The sequence below is a fragment of the Thunnus maccoyii genome, chromosome 2 (assembly GCF_910596095.1).
Source record: "Thunnus maccoyii chromosome 2, fThuMac1.1, whole genome shotgun sequence".
Classification (NCBI taxonomy): Eukaryota; Metazoa; Chordata; class Actinopteri; order Scombriformes; family Scombridae; genus Thunnus; species Thunnus maccoyii.
This window is the reverse complement of record NC_056534.1, coordinates 8,812,195-8,833,979: the sequence shown is the minus strand read 5'-3', so window position 1 is coordinate 8,833,979 and position 21,785 is coordinate 8,812,195. Positions and strand designations below refer to the sequence as shown.

The 21,785-nt window shown below is 41.5% G+C and overlaps 1 protein-coding gene across 4 annotated transcripts; it reads right to left on the bottom strand.

The window, feature by feature from the left end:
- Positions 1 to 391: 391 nt before the first annotated feature.
- On the bottom strand, positions 392 to 20,201 carry LOC121881931 (calmodulin-regulated spectrin-associated protein 3-like). 4 transcript variants are annotated; one of them, XM_042389794.1, is made up of 20 exons: positions 19,497 to 20,201; positions 19,091 to 19,297; positions 12,839 to 13,116; positions 12,231 to 12,371; positions 10,409 to 10,495; positions 10,187 to 10,222; positions 9,610 to 9,657; positions 8,357 to 8,495; positions 7,871 to 8,010; positions 7,580 to 7,673; positions 7,399 to 7,450; positions 7,051 to 7,112; positions 6,940 to 6,970; positions 4,289 to 6,764; positions 4,079 to 4,200; positions 3,684 to 3,964; positions 3,489 to 3,588; positions 2,152 to 2,264; positions 1,914 to 2,032; positions 392 to 1,701 (listed from the first exon to the last, which is right to left on the bottom strand). In XM_042389794.1, exons 2-20 carry the CDS (start codon positions 19,224 to 19,226, stop codon positions 1,372 to 1,374), a joined length of 4,785 nt encoding a protein of 1,594 aa, XP_042245728.1. In that variant the 5' UTR covers positions 19,227 to 19,297; positions 19,497 to 20,201; the 3' UTR covers positions 392 to 1,371. The 4 variants fall into 4 exon arrangements, with proteins under 4 accessions (XP_042245728.1, XP_042245719.1, XP_042245736.1 ...); XM_042389785.1 differs by lacking the exon at positions 19,497 to 20,201 and having other exon boundaries at positions 19,091 to 19,323; XM_042389802.1 differs by lacking the exons at positions 9,610 to 9,657; positions 19,497 to 20,201 and having other exon boundaries at positions 19,091 to 19,323.
- Between the last annotated feature and the right edge of the window lie 1,584 nt (positions 20,202 to 21,785).

The window sequence follows — 21,785 nt, the reverse complement described above, 5'->3', positions numbered from 1 at the left end:
TCACTAGCTTACAAGCGTTGATACACCCACAGCGATGAGCAAAAAGTGTTGGAGGCGATGCTGTGCGATTTGTTCACCTCGAGTGGGTCTTAACCATTATAGTTGTCCCCAAAACCTTTTAAATGCCCTCCCATCTGTCTCAGCTTCCAAAAGACTGAACAGAGGAACCGAAACAGTTCACATTTTCAATTATTTAAGGGCCCCCTTGTAGCTGAAGCAGCCATCGGGGCCCTGCTCATTCCTCATGCCAGCTCTGCTCATTACTAAATCATAAACTACTCTCAAGATCTGATTAATTAGTGTGAGAGAAACAACAGGCCATGTGAGCGGAAACCAGGAAGAACTGAACAATACAGTAAGAGTGAGAAAAAAGACAAGACTGAAACAGAGAGACAGCTTGATCAGCGGAGTTTAATCCAGTCTGTTATTTCATACATGAATGCTGGTCTGAAACACACCAATTTAACTGTGTGCACTCCACCTAGAGCGCGACAATCAAGGTACTTGTAAATGTAGCTTGGCATGACACAGGTCATCCTCAATATGCTATTAGTTCAGTGTACAAAAGTTATTTTAATTGGCATCTGATGCTCATACGTATACCCATTATCAACATAGTTCCATCAAACCACAAGTTTTCACTGTGATATTATTTTTGAAATAAGCTTATACCACATACAGTACATGACCATTCATGCTGTGGTAATCATCTCTGAAAACCACTGACACATTTACAGATCTTTGACACGGTCCTATAGTTCACTTCTGCATCATATCGTTATGGCTATCTTTCATTTAGCAAAAAAAAAAGTGTTTTTAATCCACCTACTGACAGTCGTTGGTAGAATTAAAGTTGAACGTTGTATAAAATAAAAGTCCCGCCAGTCACTCTGACACAAGAAGGCATTTTCTCTGTTTGGCTTAATGTATAAAACTGGTACTCTACTCGAGGACTTCAGTCTACAGAACCAGAGAGGGAACAGACAGTAATCATATGTCTTATGAAAGTCAGTGTTTTTCAATAAACAACTTATTAATGTTTCCTTTTCTTCTGACAGAAAAAAAAAGTAATTTTTCGAATTTTTACTTCAAACAATGAAAGTATAAGTAATGAGACTTTTTAAAAGTAACTTTTCATTGTGCAAACCTTCCTCTGTACACAGGATTTGAGTGTTGTTTCTTGAGGAAAAGCAAGTTGTGCTGTTAACATTTTCATGCACATTAAGGGGAGTACAAGTAAATGTTAATATCATGTATTTCTACTAAAAATCCACGGGCAAGAGAGGTACGCTGTGTATGTATGCAACAGTTTTTTTATGATTTACTAGTTTTTTTTGATAATTACAGAGTGATTCTTTAATGATGTGTCCCTCACTTGGAAATGACAGCCTTCTTAGTAATGCTTGCCCTCCTGCTTCCTCCTCCTCCTGCTCCTCCTCCCCCGTGCCAAAGGTGGCTGGGGATGGTGAAGGCGTCCACACTCATGCCCACGGTTTTAGAGGGGATGGCACTAAATTGCTTCCTGTCTGAACTGTATTTGTAGATGGACTCCACCTGGGTGGAGCTAATTGTCCTTGGGCCCATGCCAACCAAACGTACAAGCTCCTGGGACTCTGGGTTCATGGTGTAAACGCCCCGAAACTGGCAGCTGGAATCACGGAAGAGGATGAGGAAGTGGTTGGCAGGACTTTTCTCCATCTCCTGCGGTTGAAGAAAGAACAACCTGTGTTTTAGTTTTCATCTGCTTTTATGATCTTCAAACATGCAAGTAACCTAGTTTGGTGCCTAAAAATGCACAGGTAGCAGAATTCATGCCAAGACCTAAATTATTAATGTCATGCATTTTGCAAGTGTGGTAGCAAAGTGGCTCATACTAAAATACACAAAGATTATGCAGAAATTTAATGCCATACCTCAACTATCTTGTTCTTTTGTGTCTCGTTGACCTTTCCAGCCAGGCAGCAGCGAGAGAGAGCGTTGTGAATGATGAATTTGTTGGACTTGAAGCTTGGTTCTTTGAAGAGCTTTAGACCTGTACAGGCAAAAACAGGGATGCTTGTTTACGCAAACCCATGTCTACAATTGTAAGAATTTTGGCAATGTATATGAGAACTCATTAAATGACAGATACTACACTGTGTTGTACTGTACCTGTGTATTCTGGGGCAGGTGAGGTTCCATTGGAACCAGTCTCCCAGTCCTTTTCTCCATTCTGATTTGCCAGCCTGCTCGGTGTCACACATCCAGAGGGTGAATCAGGACGGCTGTCAGGCAGAAATCAAACAATGAACCAATGAGCCTTCTCTTCATATCTCAAAGCCCTTTGTTTGTGTTATACTTGGAAGAATGGAGTATTATAGCTTGTTATTCTAACATGTGAACATGTTGACATGAATACTATTACTAAATGTTAATATGCTAACATCATAGCATGAACACTGGAAGCAGGGGGAAACAGCTAGCCTGCCTCTCTCCAAAGTTCCAAAATACACCTACCAGCACCTCTAAAACTCAGTAATTACCACAATGTGTCTCGTTTGTTTAATCTCTACACAAACAGTACTGTAAAAATGAAAATTTGGTGTTGTAGCGGGAGTTACAGGGTATAACAATTTCTTGGTGATCAAGCAAATAAGCATATTTTCCAAAATGCTGAACTATGGTCTAACATTTAGTAATGTTTAGCATGTTAGCATAATACCCATTCTGCTGCGTTCACACTATGTCAGCTGGATGGGAAGGACTGGAAAGATTCCCATGTTAAAGACTTGCGAGCATTCGTAACAACTCCAGTAGGTTAAGTGAGTTGGTTGTATGAAAGTTTAATATACTGTGCATTGACAAAATTACATTATATCAGTTAAATTTGGGTTTAACATGAACAACAGACTTTGGCTGACCTGTGGCGTCCATGTTTGCTTGGTTTTCAGGAGCTTGTGTATTATGAAGTGCCAAGTCAGACATATCAGAGCTTTCAGAAAACTCAAAGTTTCCTAGTCTTAATTACAACTTGGAGGTTGACATGAACGCTATTTACAAGTCAGAAACTTGTAATCACAGTAACTACAATATGCATTAGCATCCGACTAATGATTAGCTTGTGAGTGTACTATGATAACATTTAGCATATTAGCATGTTATGTAAGCAATTAATTTTAGCGTATCCTGACACTTACTTGATTAAGTGTTGGACAAGTGGAAATTTCGACTTGGTGGTTCTGTCAAGAAGTTAGGGTATCACCAAAATCATCTTTCACAGTTTGGGGACCATGAATATTTTTATCAAATTTCATAGCATTCAATCCAATAGTTAGTAAAATATTTCACTGTGGACTAAACAATTTGAAAGACAAAAAGGACAACTGCTCAAGAAGTATTGCTATCTTTACAGCCCAGCTACAACTGTTGCCAAAAACTGTACAAATAAAAGTAAAGAGGCACAGAAATGATTAACCAGAGAGAGGACGAGAGGCTTTACAGCAGTATACCTGTGGGTTTTCTTAATGGGGTCACCACCACTGTTTCCTGGCTCATCTGTAGCTGCCAGGTTGAGGGAGGAGTGAGAGTAGACTTTGGTCAGCTTAGAAGCTGTAGACATACAGCATAAAGACATATAAGCAGCTTAGTTAATGAAAGCATCTACCAACATCTACTTGACATATTTAATTAGTTGACCTCTTTACCTGCTGTTTGCTTGGCTGGGCTCCGAGACAGCTGTGATTCCTCTCTGGTCATGCTGCGAGGCCGGGAATGGGTTTTCTTAACGGAAGATCGTCCATGATTGGTTGATTTCTGCCGCAGCACTTTGTCCAGGTCATCCATGATCCTGAGCTGCTGCCGCCGTGCATATTCCCCTCGTGTGAAATCTCCACGACGAACTGGAGTAGCGGGAGGTGTGGGGGAAGGGGTTCCAGCGGGAGGTGTATTGGAGGGAGAGGCTACTCTCTTGTCTGAGGATCCTGGTCTGAGAACAGAAGACATTAGGTTACTTTGACATGGGGATTTCTGAGATGACAAATTCAATCATTACAAAGTATTGATCAAGGATGCTAAAAACTGTTGTTGGCAGTTGTTTTACCTGTTTTCCCTTTCTTGCTCATGCCATTGTCTCCTCTTCTTCAGCTCCTCATTTCTCTTCTGCTGTCTTTCCAAAAGCAATGCTCTTCGTTGGGCCATCTCCCCCTCACTACGTACTTCCTCCTACAAATCACACATCCACACAATCAATTGTCATGACAGGATTCATGTGCTTGCATACCCTCCTCTATGTTCTTTTGCAAACACTCACCTGATAGAAGAATCCTATTCCTCCTCTGGTCTCCAGCTCATGTTGCTGTTCACTTGGTTCCAAAGTTTCAGTCTGTTTTGCCTCTTCTTCTTCTTTGGATTCAGTTTGTTGTTCTGACAAATTCACAGTTTGTAAGGCCAGATCCAGCTGCTCCATGGGATCTATGGGTTCAGCTGCGAGTCCTCTAACAGGTTCCACAGCAGATTCTGTGTGGTCGCTCATAGAATCAGAGGAAAACTCCTGCCCCTCATCTGTTGGTTCATCACTGCCCCCCTCTGGCCCTCCAAGAGATGACAGTGACACCTCAATCAGGCTGCACCGCTTCCCTGCATCTCCACCTCTCCCTTCTTCACCTCCTGCACTGTATGCAGCGGAAAGGGACAAAGTCTCGCTCTCAAATGAGCACTCAGAAGGAGCACCAGAGCTGCTGCCACCAGTGGCTCTAGGATGAAGTTGTCTGGGCTGTGGCAGGCCTGCCAGCCCACCTACCACATCTATGTCCTCCTGCTCAAGCTCCAGGTTGAACTGGGTGGGGGTCTCACTAGAACCTGTGTCTGAGTTGTTCTCGTCAGGCTGTGGCTGCTGAGTAGGCTGAGGAGACCCCTGAGGAGTTCGAGGCCCACCGATGCGGAAGGTCGAGGAGGTCTGAACTTGACACTTGCTGGGGGACACACGCCGCAGGTGGGGGAGGGTGTCCACATTCTGGGTTGGTGTCAAGACACGATTGAGAGGGGGGAACTTGAGTTCGGAAGGCCGTGGATGAGGTTGGGTGCGTGAGTGATTTTTGGGGCTGCGGGGAGTGGAGGAGGAGTGGATCTTAGTGCGAGGAGCTGGGCAGGAGGAAGAGATGACAGTTTTTGGGGAGGTGGCCGAGGAGAGAATGTGAGAACGGCGTGATGGAGAGGAGGCAGATGGAGATTTGGGACCAGCAGAAATCATCCAAGCTTTACTGGTGCTCCTGGCAGGAGTCTTGGTCGGGGTTCTAGGTGGCGTCTTTGTTGGGGTGTGAGGAGGGGTTCTGGGTGGTGTTTTTGCGTTACTTCTAAGTGTTGTTTTTGGAGTAGTTTTGGGTGTATTTCTGGGTCTTTGGTTGCTCATGAGCTGCTGTTGCTGTTCTGTAAGTTTCTGCATGTCCTTCTGTAGTGACTGCAGAGCTTCACTCAGTTTCTGCACCACTTCATTGTACTCCACTATGACAGTCTCACCTCCTTTCTCTTTTTCTGCTCCTTTCTCTGCCCCTTTCTTACTGTCAATAGAGAATGTGACCTGCTTCTCTAACCGAGGAGGATTGGAAACAGATGGCTTCTCTTTCTCCTTATCTCCATCTTTTTCTTTCTCCTTTTCTTTTTCCTCCTCCTGTTTCAGTTGCTCCTCCATGCGAGTGAGGCGCTCCTCCAGCGTGAGATTATCCTCAGCTGCTGCCTCCCCTCCTCCCTCTCCTTGCTCTCTTTTTAGTTGAAGGAAAGCATTTTTTCCAAGCCTCTGTCTATGTTTGGCAAAGATGGCTTCAATACGTCTTTTTTGGGCTTCAATGCTTTTGCGTTTTTCCTCCAGACGAGCCCCCAACTCCCAGGCCTCGGAGCCTGGCTCAGGGCCTCTGAGACCCGGGCTGTCCTGCTGGCCTGCTGCCCCTGCTGGGGTGGAGGGTGTATGTGGAGTTCCTGGGGTTGTTGGGGTCGGAGCCGAGGCTGAATCTTCCCCAGGAGCAGCGGGGTGTCTTCTTCTGTTGTTTCGTCGTTCAGCAAAGCTTGTCATGCCTGGACTGTTGCTGGTGCTGTGGTTACCCTGGCTACCGTTGCTGGGTCGAATATTACCAGGGGCGTTTCTAGGTGTATCATCCGATGCTTCAGAAGAGTCAACACTGCCATCTCGTAGTACAGAGTCGTCATCACGTGACATATCAGTGGTCCGTCCTGATCTTTCCCTCCTCTCTCCTCTTCCTTGCCTTTCATTATCACCCACTTCTCCTCCGACGGGTCGGTAAAGGACTCCAGAGCGGCAGGGAGCAGAACTACTGAGCTGAGGATTATCTTCCTCTGGGGAGTGCAGGAAAAAACCAGCGGGGGCTCCTTCTGGACGCAACCTGGGCTCTGGCCTTCCTCCCAACGCCCCTCTTCCACCTTTCTCTGGTGTCCTTCCCTTCTTTTGGTCTTTGCTGCCAGGAGTGTGAACCACCTGTAGCGCCTCCTCAATGGTCGGCAGCTCCCCCATTGGCGCTGTGTGTGTGAAAGGGCCCCAGGAAGCCCGCTGCGATGGCGCAGAAGCACTGACCAGGTGGCTGAGGTCCTCTGGGGGGCTGTATGGGACACGAGTCATCCCTGCTGATTTCACTGGTGAACTCACTGCAGGGATGCCGGTGGTGAGGCTGTCAGTGCTGACAGAGCGAAAGACAGAATCTATTGGGTTGCCCATGACAATATCAACATCACTGTCCAGCCCAAATGGGATGCTGAAAGTCACTGCTGACAGAGGACGACTGCAGAGAGGTGGATTAGGATGGAGGGATGGAGAAATGGATGGGTTGTGTGAGATAAGCGTGAAAAAGCAGAAACCACACGAGCCAAAGTAAGAGGATTAAAAAAATTAAGATAAAATATGAATGCAACACAACATTTACGTTAGAAATCACATACAGCTTTAAGTGTAACTACCTGATTTGTTTCTTTGTCCAACTTTTGTTTTCTGGAAAGACAGATAGATAAAACAAATGAGTCTATAAAAGTCCATTTTTGGTTAAATCCATTCAAATATCCATTTCTCACCTGGTGACACTGGGGAGGAGATTGGCACGAAAGGTTGTTTGAAGATGAAGGAAGGAGAACCACTGAAACAGGACAATACAGTAAAATGCTGTTCATTCACAAATCTTCATCAAAGCAAATGTAATGTTGCACAGCATAGTGTGTGTTACAGCTTTGATTCTGAGTCTGGATCACCTGTCTGACTTCTACTTCTAATGTTTCTTTATTCTCTGTACTTAGATCAGATCATGTTTGATTCCATCTGTCTAAGTGCTGCAGTAGTTCAGGTTCATACTGGTTTAGGCCAGAGTTTTCCCCCCTTGACAACATTTTAAGTGTGTGCAGGTTGTAATACTGGGATGCTGGTACCTGTTGCTGTTCCCACTGACAGGACTCGTGCAGTACAGTAATCCAGAGACATCTGAAAGACACAGAAGCACTGCAGTTACAGAAGCTGATCATCAATTTATTATTTATTTATCAAACACTCAAACAGCCAACACACTAATATTACAGGGATATTTTTAGTAACAAACTGTAAGTCACAGACCTGTGAGGTCGATGGGTTGTATTGGCTTGACAAAATCAGGCTTCTTAACCTCAAACCATTCCAGCAGCTCAGCTATGAAGCTCATGATGTTCAGCTGAGGAGAAAAAAACAAAAACATATTAGGTTACCATGGAGGTGACTCACATGTGGACAGATTATAAAGAACAGCGACAACTCACAGTGTCAGAATAGATGAAAATAATGACATCATCCCAAAGAGCACCAGGACACTGCATGAACAGTGGACTGACAACACAAAATCTTTCTTGCGTAAAAGGTCATAATGCTTACATGCAGAAGCGGTGGAGCATAGAGAAGGTCCTCCACAGGGAGGGGGCAGCAGCTCTGTAAACTGCTCTCACAAAACTCTTTGATCAGCTGCAGGTTGTAGAGACTGTCGGCCACTGACATGGTGTCCTTCAGACACACATCTGGAAGAAGCAGATAAGATGTGTAATGTTTGTGTGCCTGTAGCTATGAAATAATAGAAACATTACAACAAATGCTATTTATACTTGTGAAATGCATTGATAAATGACAAATCACTGAATTGCAGCAACAAAATAGAACATATAATGCATGTACTGTATATTCCAAAATATCATGTTAAGGCTCATTTAGAGTCAAAATGATTGTACAAATGTTGTAAAAGGTTAAGTTTTCTCTCTGAATGAAGTTGTTTGGTGTCTGGAAGCATGCATCAGCTAAATATAAATATTTTATCATCCAATATGTTCGTGCATGCTTGTGTGTTTATGTCTGAATACATGTGTGTACCCTCTAGAGGCAGCAAGCTGGGGCAGTAGTAGTGCAACACAGCCGCTATAGCACAGCCATTAGACAGATCTTTGACCGCGGAAACCAGAGGGAAAGTAGGAGTCAGCTTAGACTGCACTTTGTCCTTCCTATAGCGGATCTAGAGAAGAGAGAGAGAGGGGAGGAGGAGGAAAATGAGAGAGGAAAGAGGGAGAGTTGTGCAAAGAACAGAAACAGTAAACGGGCAGGCGAGGGAAAGAGAGGAGGGATCGTAAGAGATTTTTAAAAATTAGTGATTTGAGAATAGATTTAAGGGGTTATGTATAAGTTATAAGTAAGAATTGAAAGAGTTAGTGGCAACAGAAACATAAAACCAGCCAAGTTTGTCCCTCCCTCTGACAAAAACTGCTGAGCAAAGAAATAACACAGTCGAGTCAAACTGTGAAGCCAGCCAAACTCCAAGGAAATTGCAAAGAGAGGAAATCCCACAGAAACAAAGCACAAGACCAGTAATGCCTCAGTTAATGAACATTTGCAGACATAAACACACACATACACCGACCAGAAGGTGCAGTCCAAAGCTCGAAAAGGGCATCGCAAAATACAACAACTGAAAAAATAAAAACAAATAATGCACAGAAAACCATGGGTAGAAAAAATGTCAGTGATTTTAAGTGAGGATGAGGACTTTTGCCTTCTGATGTCCATGCAGCAGAAACAGGCACTGACAACACCGTGAGCTTTTGCTTCTGATCAGGTAAGACGTACGTAATCAGAGAAGAAAAAGTGAACTCAACAAAAACAAAAGTGCTCATACTGTATTGCTTTTTTTTTTTTAAATGTGCACAAGAGATAAAATACACCCAGGAGAATCCAAAACAAAACAAAATGCTAAATGTCTAAGTGCATCAACTTTATGCTGAATGACGTTACGCGGCCCTGTTGCAGGAGGACAAAGATCAGTATCGGAGAGTAACATCCACTCTTATTATGCCTCCTATAACATGGCTTTGTAACAAACACTTCAAAGAAAAGCAGTAAATAAAGTAAATAAAAATGCATTAATAGTGTTAAAAGCTAATGAGTTTTAACGGATCCATCCAACCTCGGGGTTGGAGTGGTGATTAGTTTGCAGTCGGTCAGTTAGTCAGTCAGTCATCGACAGCGTGGGACAGGTGTGGCGATTGGTCGGTCTGTCGGTCAGTCAGTCGGGTGCGTTGCTACGGGAGACGTGGAGGATGAGGGTGAGAGAAGAGCGAGGTGTTATACGTTACCACTGGCGGCTTATTCCCCGACTCCTTCAAACAAAAAGCGATAGCATGCTGGATGGGGGATGGCAGAGAGAGGGAAACAAGCATAAATGACAAGGGGGCCGGTCATCATGGGAACCGCCACACCACAAAGTCACATGGTACTGCTCAGGGAGAGAGGAGCCGCAGGGGAGGAGGAGGAGGAGGAGGAGGAGGAGAGGAAGGGGACAAACAAGGTGGGTGTTGATTTAATAATCAGCGAGGAATTAATTTCACCTCCCTCCCTCCTCTCCAACATCTCCTTCTCCCCCTCAGCTCTGATAATCTGGGCAGTTTGAGATGAAACTGATGATTGAATGTTAAGTCAGAAACACCTCAGTGTCCAAAACATCACCAGCTAATAATAATAATCAATAACAAAACATATTAGTGGCATCTTATTTGTCATTTGAAAAAGGTCAGCAGATATTAAAGGCACTTTTCATGACGGGACAGATAAGAGGTACGTGTGACATTTCCAGCAGGCACAATAATGTCAGCCGTTGCGGATGGACAGACTCAGAGAGAGAAAGAAAGATAGACAGAAGAAGAGTACACTTACGGGGACTAGTTTCCAGTACCAACGGGTGGATTGACACTGCCAGAGAGCAAGGCATGACAGAGACGAACCAGGGGGGAGAAAACAGAGAAGCAGAGCAAGGTCGATGTTAGCTTTAGCAACACAGCTTCATGAGGGACAGTTGATAGGTAGCCATACTTCAAAGCCTGTGTGTGTGTGTGTGTGTGTGTGTGTGTGTGTGTGTGTTTGAGTGTGTATTCGTACCGTGTCCTGAGCAGGCTGCATGTCTGTACATGTCTGCGGCTTGGGAGGCTCTTCGTCTTCTGTGCTTTCTCTCAACTTCTGATTCAGCTGTAATGACAAGACAACTATAGTTAAAGGACAAGTTCACTGTTTATCAGCCCAAACTTTATTTAAATGTTGTCCATGAGAGTGAGAGATGAATTCAAGGCACATCGCATCATTAAAGAACAAAATATTAAAAGGCTATTTTTGACTTGGCTACATATGATGTGTTGACCGCACACCACAGCCTGTCCTATAAACACAGACCTCAATCAAACACATGACAATTTGTAAAACAATATGCAGCACCACTCCGCAAAGAGTTTTTGTTTTTTAAGGATAAATCACAAATATTTGCTGGTTGCAGCTTCTCAAATGTGATAATTTGAAGCTTTTCTGTGTCATACATGATAGTAAACTGAATATCTTTGTATTTTGGACTATTGATCAGACAAAACAAGACACCTGAAGACATAACCTTAGGCTGTAGACAATTGGAAAAGGCATTTTTCATTATTATTATTATTATTATTATTATTATTATTATTATTAGTTTATAGACAAATCTATTAATCAATTATTGAGAAAATAATCTGCAGATTAATCTTTAATGAAAATAATCATTAGTTGCAGTACTAAATGAAATAAATGAAAATAGTACCAAGATAATAGTGATTAGAACATACAGTATATACAAAGGAGTATAAATTAAAAATTATAAGAAAGAAGTTCTAATGGGCTGAAAAAAGGAATAAAATTAATGACATTTTTAAGAATATATAAGAACAAATAATAGTGTTTAATTACTGTCAGATTCAAGTAGCATTCATCTATAATTTTTCCTATTTAAAATATTGTTTCTCATCTTTCATAGCATAACTTCACCAACAGTTTTTACTTTGAAAGAGTTGAAAGTTTTTTTTTTTAGTGCAGCGCAATGGGACAATAGTTTTCTGCAAAAATAATGATTCTTTCTTTTTTAAAGGGGACATGTCATGCACATTTACAACTCTATATTTAGATTCTGGGGCTCTACTGGAATATCTTTGAATGATTTGCAGTTCCAAAAACGCATTATTTATCTTACACTAGCTCTTCATGCAGCCCCTCAGTTCAGCCTCTGTCTGAAACAGGCCGAAATCTGATATGACATATGTGAGTGAACAACATCAACAGCCCACAGAAATAACCGTAGCATCAAAGATTACGAAACGGACGGCTATTTGTGGGCATGTGTGAATAATCTGACAGTTTGATGGGGAAGTAGAGGTGACGCTGCAAATGGTTACCTAAGTTTTGGAATTTTTACCATATTTAGCATTGACATCTAAAAACGAAGCATGTTTCCCCTTTATAAAAAACAGGAAGTTCACAGCTCTGTCAGATATGTCTGTATAGTTAGTGTTAAAAATAGATCACAGTGGTGTTTTCTATCAGGTTTTAATGATTAATTCTCTCTACATGCATGCCAGAAACAGAAAGCTTTTCAGAATGAAGTCAGTAGAACCTGACAGAAGAGCTTGTTTTGTGACAGTTTTTTGGTGAAACCATTAAAAACATGTCTGGGAAAGTCAGGGGAGATTCATCCTGCTTCCTGAAGGCCCCGATTTTCAGCACAACAGCGTTCAGTGATGTTATGTTTCACATGATTATAAATGACTGTAAACAACATTTTCATGAGGTCGGGATTAAAAACATTAAATCCGTTCTTCAATTAAATTTCTCTATTTTGTGAATGAAAAGCAAAGCAACGACTGACAGTGACATCATCGGCGCTGTTGCCGTGGCAATGTGATCTCACCCTGTTGACCCAGAAGAGCAGAGCGTTCTCCCACGGAGCGCCGACACCCATCTGCTCCGCCTCCGCCGCCATCTTCACCCTGCCCACTGTCTCTTTAGCAGCCAGTGACATCAGTGCATCAATCAGGGCGAGGTGGGCATTCTGCACCAATCAGGGACAAGAGGGACGATTTAAGCACATGACTTTCTCGCAGGATACGGTGAGTATCGCTATTTTTTTTCACTACATTTCAGACATTTCTTTATTTCCTTATGTCTCTCCTTCTTTCCTACTTTTCTCCCTCTCTTCTTCCTGTCCTCCTTTTCTCTGTCGTTCTTTTGTTCCCTCTGTCCTTACTACGTCTTTACTTTACGTCAACAAAAGCATGAAAATCCCCGAAAGTAGACGCAACATTTTCACCTGACAATGACGCTAAACTTTTTTTTTCATCACATTTTTTTGATACTGTAGTTAATTTTACTGCAAATACTTGTTTTCTTATTCCTTTACTTATCATCTAGTATTTTTTGAATGTGGTATTTGCTCGAGTAAAAGATCAGAGTACTTCCTTTCACCACTAGACCACACACACCTTGACACACTCACACATCACGCCAACACACACGCACCGTCTTGATGGGGACGCAGCTGAGGTCCTCTTCTGTGACGTCTACATCCTGGATCTTTGGGGCGAAACCTTTCTTAATGAGGAACTGCAACAGGGCTGAGTTGTCGGCCGGGGACCCCTGCGACGCTGGCTGAGAGACCCCATGCGCCTGGGCCAGAAGGGCCTGAGCTCGGCAGTAGATCTCCGGGGAGAGAAGCAGCTTGGAGACGGCCGGCTTGAGGTGCTCCTGTTCATACTGGTCCTTGTAAAGCGGCTCCCTCAACTCCACAGGAACATTCTCTGCAGACGGAGAGAGGACGGCTCAGTGAGCTTTTCAAAATATAGAAGGAGAGAGACATGACGGTGCTAATGAACTCAAAAAAGCTCAGAGTTAATATTTCAGTGGATGGCGGAAGTCCACTCAGTCATTAGCTACAAGCGGAGGTGCTCATTCATCCACACTCTCTGAGCTGCATGTGAGGAGAAGCAGAAGCATGAAGAAAACTGAGTCAGCTTCCCTGCATTGTTCTCTGAGGAGGAGGGGAAATTAAATGCAGAGAATGCTTTGATACTGCGCTGTCCCACGTGGCAGAGGTCACAAAGGCCAAGCAGGCTCCACCAAGAGACTGCAGCTCCACTGCATTATCTGTTCTGGATGAGGAAACAGTATGATTTACTAATCTAGAGTGTAATTTAGGTGTAAAAATTACGTACCAATTAAATACTTACATTTCCTCTTGGTATCTAATGGTATGTACTGTGGAAAAAACAAGACCAAGGGAACAAGGGAATAACAACTGGGCATTTTAGAGGAATGGAATATTAAATTATACTCTAAGTATTTTCGTATTGGATATCGACAGGTAGAGTACTCAGAAACAAACCTAAATTTGATTAACTCCCTGACTAAATCATCTTTGCAGCAGACTGTGTAGTTTTAAAACTACAGAATGCACTCTTCCTTCACCTTGTATATTGTTATTCAGCTCCTTGCTGCTCTCCTTCTGTCAGGACAGCAGTAGCAAGCTCAGTGAGCAAATTATTGAGACTACATGTCTGTCAACACGGTAATGCAGATTTATTCCTGTGTGCATCCATGTGAACACACAAACACACACATAAACCCAAATATACCAACTTATTGGAGCGCTCATGTCTTTGACCGTCTGTGGTAGTGATTAAGGAGACTGAACTTAAAGGGGACATATTATGCTTTTTGTGACTTTCTGTTATTTATATACTACTATGATGTCAGATATCTATGTTAAACATGGTCAAAGTTCCAAAACTTGAGGTGAATGTATGTAGAAATGCTGCCTGAAAGTCAAAAGCCAGGGCGTCAACCTGCTCTGAACGCTTCATTTGCAAAGTTTTTTTCTACCTTTCTGACAAGCTGACGTTGGTTTATTGTGCATAAACGGCCGTCTGTTCCGTAGCCTTTGTTGCTAAGGTTGTTCCATGTGTTGTTTGCGTTGTTCACTCTCAGATTTCAGATCAAATTTCGTCTCGAACATGTCGGATGTCTTTAAGAAGTTGACATTTCGAGTAAAGAAGGAGAAAAAAATAGTGAAATCCTACTACTATAGTTTGTTGCATGGTTTGTTTACATAGCCTCCAGAGCTGCTGGGGGCTAACCAACCAGAACAGAGTGAGCTTATCAGGACGGGGGCCTTGAAGAGACAGGAGCTAAAATGGCCTTATTCAGACAGAGGCTGAACTGAGAGGCTGTATAAAGGTCAAGTATGAGATACATAAGGAGTTTTTTGAACTGTATCTCATACAAAGATATTCCAGCAGCAAAAAATATAGACCTGTAAATGTATCTACATGTCCCCTTTAATCTCGAGAGTGTCCGTGTATTCCTTCTGACCGAGGACTCAGTTGATGTACCCTTAACTGACAACAGATGCATAGAGCACTCTACCATGAGGGAATGAAAGGGGATTTGGGAAAATCGGTCAAAACTGGAGGGGTTATATAAAATACTGTAGATGGGTTACATTTCTAAAATGATGTAGGAAGCTCAAAGAAAAGGGGTACAAATTTTGAAATAGTTTAGGACTCATCAATCGTTTATGGAGCACAGCGACGTATTTATAGTGGACTTAACAAGTATAATTTACTTCTCCATTCTTCCAAAATACCCAGTTGTTCCTTGTTCATCAAAGGGCTTGTTTTCCTCCACTCTACCTTTATTTACATATGTGAAGTATTTTGTTGGTAGCTGATTCATTACCATTACACTGTAAATCGTGGGCTGGTAATGTAATTATGTAAATCATAAATAATGAGTAAAACCGAGGAAGTTTCACCACAATGGAAATTAGGTGACTCTTCGTGACAGTGTCTGCGGGGAGCCTGCAAGAGAGGATAATGTCATCATCTGCATGAACAGCTCAGCTAGTTTAGCCAGACGAGAGTGTGTGTGTGTGCATGTCAAGTAATCTCTGATGTACAAGAAGCTCAGACCACTATGAGTGGGTCATTTCATAGACACATACACACAGACGACACACAAAAAAAACACACACACACTTCACTGACTGACCCATATTCCGACTCTGCAGCCTCTGGAAGGCTGCTCAAGGAGTCGGGATAATCCTGAAGATTGGAGTGGACTTCCTAAAGGGAATATCAGAGTCCAAATCTCTTCCATTTACTCTACAGTCAATCCGCATTCCCTCTACGCCATTTTACTAACTCTTCTTTACTCCTTTACCTCTTATCTGTCCATACACATCTAACTATGACCCTGTTACCTACTGTTGTAAGGCTTTCTTATGTAACTGTAACTCCTTCTTCCCATCCTGAAGAAGAGAAGAGAAGAGAAGAGAAGAGAAGAGAAGAGAAGAGAAGAGAAGAGAAGAGAAGAGAAGAGAAGAGAAGAGAAGAGAATGGCCGATTGCCATTTCCACAGTTTACAATGAATGTGACTATAAAATCTATCTGTGTCACCACACACTCCACTGCAGTGTGACATACACTGGAGTGATCCACCGTATTTGGGGTTAAACCCTCGCCTTTCACACTCTGCAGCACCGGGAGAGGAAATAGGACTGCCGTCACTATGGGAACGGTGGAAATGGCAAGCGGCCATTCTGTCCCGATCACAGCAGAAGCAATGAGACTGGACTGCAGAGTAGGGCCCGGCTAACCCATTTAGAATAATACTAATCTAATCTGGAAGAAACAGAAACGGGGCTGCTGCACTAAAACTGCACAACAGTGTTATGACAAGATGGTGTTTGATATTTTTTTCCTAACACATACAAACAAACGTTGACACACGAAGCTGTTTTTTGATGCAGCTTGGAAATTTAAAGGGTCAGTTCATCCAAATGACAAAAAAATGTATTTTCTCTTTTAGCCTTAGTGGCATCTAGCCATGCAGATAGTTTTGGTTTTATTTGCCTACATTTTGAGATATCCATCCAATCCACAATGGACATGAATTGGAATTTGTGGTGCTCAAAGCATTGAAAAATGACATTTTAAAAATTCAACAGCTACACATCTCTCCAGAAACAGTCCCTTGTTACTAGAATTACTTTCTATTAACAGCTGCAATAAGTGTTTTTTGTAATTTGGGCGAAACAACCCTTTAAAGTAAGAGATTGACTAAAAACTACACAATCTGATGAAATTTTATCTCCAGAGAGCTGGGCTGCAACTGAATAACTGTATGACACTGAAAGGCATCAAATCTTCACATTGGAGAAGCTGCAACCAGCAATTTTCTTTGCATTTTTGCTTAAAAAGTGACTAAAAACGATTAATCAATTATCAAAATAGTTGGTGATAAATTTTCTGTCAATGGACCAATTGACTAATCAACTAATTGTTGCAGCTCTACAAGAGAGGGACGATATATTGTGATAATCAGTGTTATCGGTTTTAGGTTTTATTCATCCATTTTTTGTTTGTTTTTAAGAATTTTAATCGACATATATTCATATATTCATACGTTATTAGTCTTACATTGTTTTGTGACCCTTGTTTATTCTTTTCATACTTAATATAATTCATTAGAAGTCTGTCTATGTTATATGTTATATGTGTGCTTCTACGATATCTTGGCCAGGACATTTTTAATCCCAGTAAGGTCATCTTGTGATTAAATTAAGTACAGCTGCAACGATTAGTCGATCAACAGAAAATTAATTGGCAACTATTTTGATAATTGAAGAATTGTTTTAGTCTTTTTTTTAAAGACAAAATGCTACGTATTCGCTGGTTGCAGCTTCTTAAATGTGAGGATTTGAAGCTTTTATGTGTCAGATACATGATAATAAACTGAACATATTCTAATTTTAGACTGTGGTCGGATAAAATAAGATATTTATAGTCACCACCATGAGCTATAAGACATTATGATGAGACCTTTTTCACTATTTTCTGATATTTTTTAGATAAAATGATCAACTGAGAAAATAATCACCAGATTAATCGATAATGAAAATAATCTTTAGTTGCAGCTCTTAAATAAAGGTATATAAGGCAAGTTACTGAGTGTTATACTTGCAAAATCATACCATCATTGATCTCAATGGGACAAAGGTTTCATTTATTCTCTCTGGGTTTAAAAGTGATTTAATCTAACACAACAAAACCACAAGAAAACAAGAAAGACATGTGTTCCATACTGTAACTATTTTGTGTAGCAACCATCCTTTGTGTCTGGTAGAATAAATTTCAGCTGAATCAGCAGCGTGTGGTGAGCCCCATGTGTGCCTTTATTAGTGCTATTTTATTCTGGGCTTCCATTAAAAGTCTATGAGGCACCCGGTGGGCATTTTCCAGTTGACAGACAACAATGAGGCCTCCCCGCTGAGAGGGTTTCAGCTCATCTCACCTCCTGTCACACTGACTGGTAGGTCGGACAACAAATGTAATCTGAAAATCCATGTCTAAAGCTATTACTGCAGCAAAAAAAGCATGGATTATTGCATAAAGAATAAATATGAGACTTTACTATTGCAGTAATCGTCTACAGTCTGACATTATTGTGTTAGTCAGCAGAGCCTGAACCTACATCAGGCTGAAAAGATCAGTCAGTCGACAGAAAATGTATCGACAATCATTCTGATTATTGATCTGTTGTTTGTCATTTATCAAAGGCAAAAACAAAGGCAGACATTCTCAAAGATATATTGGATTTATAATGTTAATCCAATATAGCTTTAGGTGGAGTGTTGGTTTGTCAAAGCAAACTGAAGACTTAACCTTTTGCTCTGGAAACGTGATGAAGGGCCATTTATTATTTTGTGACATTTTAAAGATTCAACAATCAATCAACAACATAACAGATGAATCAGTAATTAACATAATAATCAGGGTAAACTACAACATGGACTACAAGATGATGTCATCCAAAACGGAGCTGAACCAGCATCTCTCTGACACTGTGTCAACAAATCTTTAACATCAAATCAGCTTCAGCGAGATCACGTTAGACTGGTGCAGATGTTTCTGCTCTCGTGTCCACATCTGTATCACAACACTTAACACTGGACATGCAAAAAAAAAAAAATCTATTTACATGTAGAAAGATGCTTTTGCAGTTCTGACATGCCACGTTTTTGAGAAATAATCTCTAAGGCGCTTCATGAAATTGAAGCTTCTGCAACATTTACCACCAAAAACACCCCATTGTCTGATAAAAGCTACTGTGTCACCTTCACCGGCTATACTGCCACGCGCTATACAACGTGCGTGCGTAACACTGACACAAATATTATGCGGTCCTGACCCATTTACAGCCGGCCCACACATAAGCTATATATAGATATCTTTTTGCATTTTTATTAAATTATAGGCTATACACCAATTTATTTCCTCCTGGTTAATTAGTAAAAAAAAACCCTCCATAAGGCCTGATGTAACCCGGCACTGACAAAAGGCTTTGTTGCACTGCAGCGATGACAGCCTCCAGTTCCTTCAAGCATCACGCAGTAATAAGGAGATTCCGTCTGACAAGCCTCATATTCATATCGGTAATTGGCTGAAAATCCTGTTCAACATGATAACCTACATACACTCTGCGGGATTAAAGCTGCGCAGCCTCGGAGGTGAAAGCAGGTCAACAAGCATCAGAGCAGCGGTTTTTTTTATTTTTTATTTGGAGGATGGATGCTGAGCAGAAGGATGCTTCAACACCAAATAAAACGACAAACGCCAATCTAACTCTGAGCTCCATATATAGCGGGATGGATAAATTATTAAGCGCCCCACCCAAGCGGCGCCTCGGTGATGTGAACGGCAGCGCGGGTCTAACCTGCAGAGCCGTACGATTTCGACAGCAGCCACCGGACGCTGGCGCAGATCTTTGCCCGGTTGAAGTCGTACTGGTCCAGCGGTTTAATCTCCGGCACCGAGAAGGTCTTCTTCATCGCGCTGGGAGAGTCCACCATGGCTGCGCTGTGCCGCACGGAGGACACGCAGGCAGGCAGCAGCAGCACCAGCAGCAGCAGCAGCAGCAGCACTGGGAAAATGTGATGAGGAAGGATGATGGAGGAGAAGGAGGAGGAGGAGGAGGAAGGATGGAGGAGGATCTTGTGATGCAGACTGACACAAATGAATGATAACAGGGTAGCAAAAAAAAGTTAAACAAGAAAGAAGACTTTGGACACATGTAGTTTTATTATTAACAAAATCAAAAATCAATTATGATGGATAAATACCTCACTTATGTCATCAGCTCGGCTCCACGCCCCCGTACACGTCACATGTCGGCCAGTGGGGATGTCATAGAAAATATGCTTTTCATATCCTTCATATTTTCCACACAAGCTAAAGCAGCAGCAGTAATGTCGGTGTTTCTACATTTGTTTATTTCTTGTCTGTGATCGCATATTAGAGTTTCTAACTGGGTAATAAACCAGCAGCAGTGTCTCCTTCTTCCACATGGAGGTGCTCTTGAGCAAGGCATCCACTCCAACCTCATCGACTGACCTGGTGAACCGGTCAGCGGACACAATGGAAGGTTTTGTTTGCATTGCATAGTGAAGAAGAAGTGAACTAACTGATCTGAATGTACAAACAATCACAGCAGAGTAAATTATCTCTACATACTGTAAACATTTTAGAGATAACAGAGCCCAAATCAAAGTGTTCCTAGCAGGAGTGGATTGATCAAATCCCCATAGTGTCTCTGGTGGTATTCAGTAAATTTATAGTCATGAAGCCTGACTTCAGCAAACATGAACCTACATATGGATTTCTCTCTCAGAGCAGGTGCATGGATGGACTTATCCTGTGAAATATCTCAACATCTACAAGATTAGCTGTAGACTTTTTTTGTTATTGTATATCTATTGTTCAGTTTCCCCACATAATACAGCTGCTTGAAGCCTACTCATCGTAGTCTGAAGTAAATATTACACTTACATCAACATTAAAACAATGAAATGTAATAAAATCGATCGGTAAAGCAATTTAAATATGTTTGACAGCAGTCAACAGGGTCAAGAGGTCGAGGGAAAGGATGTAAAGCCGCCTCGAGGCAAACTTGTAATTTGTGTAAATGAAAACTGACCTTAGAGCAGAATTGCTTTAAGACAATATATCCTACACCACCTCTAATGATTAACTACATTTCAAAATAAAAGTTTGTATTTTACTTGCTGTGCTGATAAACATCTTGAAGGTGTCCCTGACATAATTAATATTCATATTCGCCCATAAGATATCAAATCTGTGTTAAAATAATGTTCAACCATTGGTTGTATTGATGTTTTGCTATAAGTGAAGGGTTTTAGTTTAGTGAAGAAATAACATCTATACACATCAGCACAGTTGTCACAGTCTTTGTGTCTGCATGTTCTGTGTATGTAGGTCACAAAAACCACTGAAACAGGAAAACTATTATTAGTCTGACCTTATCACATCAAAATAGCAAACCTTCTATAGCTGCATGGTGTTTTTCATTACCCAGAAGTTTATGGTTTCCTTTAAAACAGACCTCACACAGAACTTCACTGTGGGAGAAGTTATCTGAGTTCCGAGAAACATTTTATCTTTTCTAAAGATTATGTAGGATTATTAAGAAATATAATATCTAGCATTCACATCTGTTGAGCTGCAAACGAGATGTAACACTTAGCTGAGCATATGTACAGTCTAAGGGTGGTTTATGTGTTGATAAAGTGATTTCGGTGCCTTTCTGAGTCAACAGCACTTAAACAGAAGATGAAGAGAAGAGTGAATGAGTTATACCTTTTAGCTCAATGAGGTCTATACTCAGTCAGGCTCTTATTGTCTGTTAAACTGAACTGTCAGTGCAATACTGCCATTGATATCGCGCCCAGTTGCTGTGAAAGAAGTTGCAGTACAGACAAATCTGTCAAAGTACAAATAAAACCCCAAAACAAAACACACAAAAACAGTAGAAAACAGATCATTTCTGCTTTGGTTTCCTTGCACAGTCCAAAAAATATGCAAGACTAGTGAAGCAGAAGCTATTAATTGACCATATGTATGAATGTATCTATTTTAACTTTGTGAGACTTGTGATAGTGTTCAGTAAAACATCCAGTGTTTTATCAGCACTCAACAACGTACCAGTACCAACAGTTTGGCTGATTTTCAGACAAGTGAAAGAAGCCCAAAATCAAAAAAATCAAAAATTTGCCTTTCCATTCAAAAGCTGACTCTGATTGTGCTATTATATATAATATTCCCTCATTTGGTTTTCACAAACGATACTGCAGCACGTGTCAAACAACTTTTAGACTTTTCTAGTACGTCCGATGTCCAGCTATGAGACTTTAAAGACAGACACTTTTCATGTAAGACATTTTGACATGTCTCCGCAAGAAAAAGCACAGGTGTAAATAATAAAAATGAATGTTATTTAACTTCCATTTAGCTGCTTCAGTTTCAGGGTCTTTCTGAATAAACTGGAGCCGTCGTTAATGTTATAATAACACCTGTGCTTTTCCTACAATGACAAGTCAAAATGTCTGCTTATG

What these genes read in the sequence shown, in the direction of transcription:
- LOC121881931 (XM_042389794.1), bottom strand. Translation starts at nt 19,226, where the DNA reads ATGGTGGACTCTCCCAGCGCGATGAAGAAGACCTTCTCGGTGCCGGAG. An exon ending in TGCAGCCTGCTCAGGACACG is followed by an intron (nt 10,223 to 10,408) that starts GTACGAATACAC and finishes GCTCTCTGGCAG; the next exon opens with TGTCAATCCACCCGTTGGTA. An exon ending in CCCATTAAGAAAACCCACAG is followed by an intron (nt 2,265 to 3,488) that starts GTATACTGCTGT and finishes TCTGCCTGACAG; the next exon opens with CCGTCCTGATTCACCCTCTG.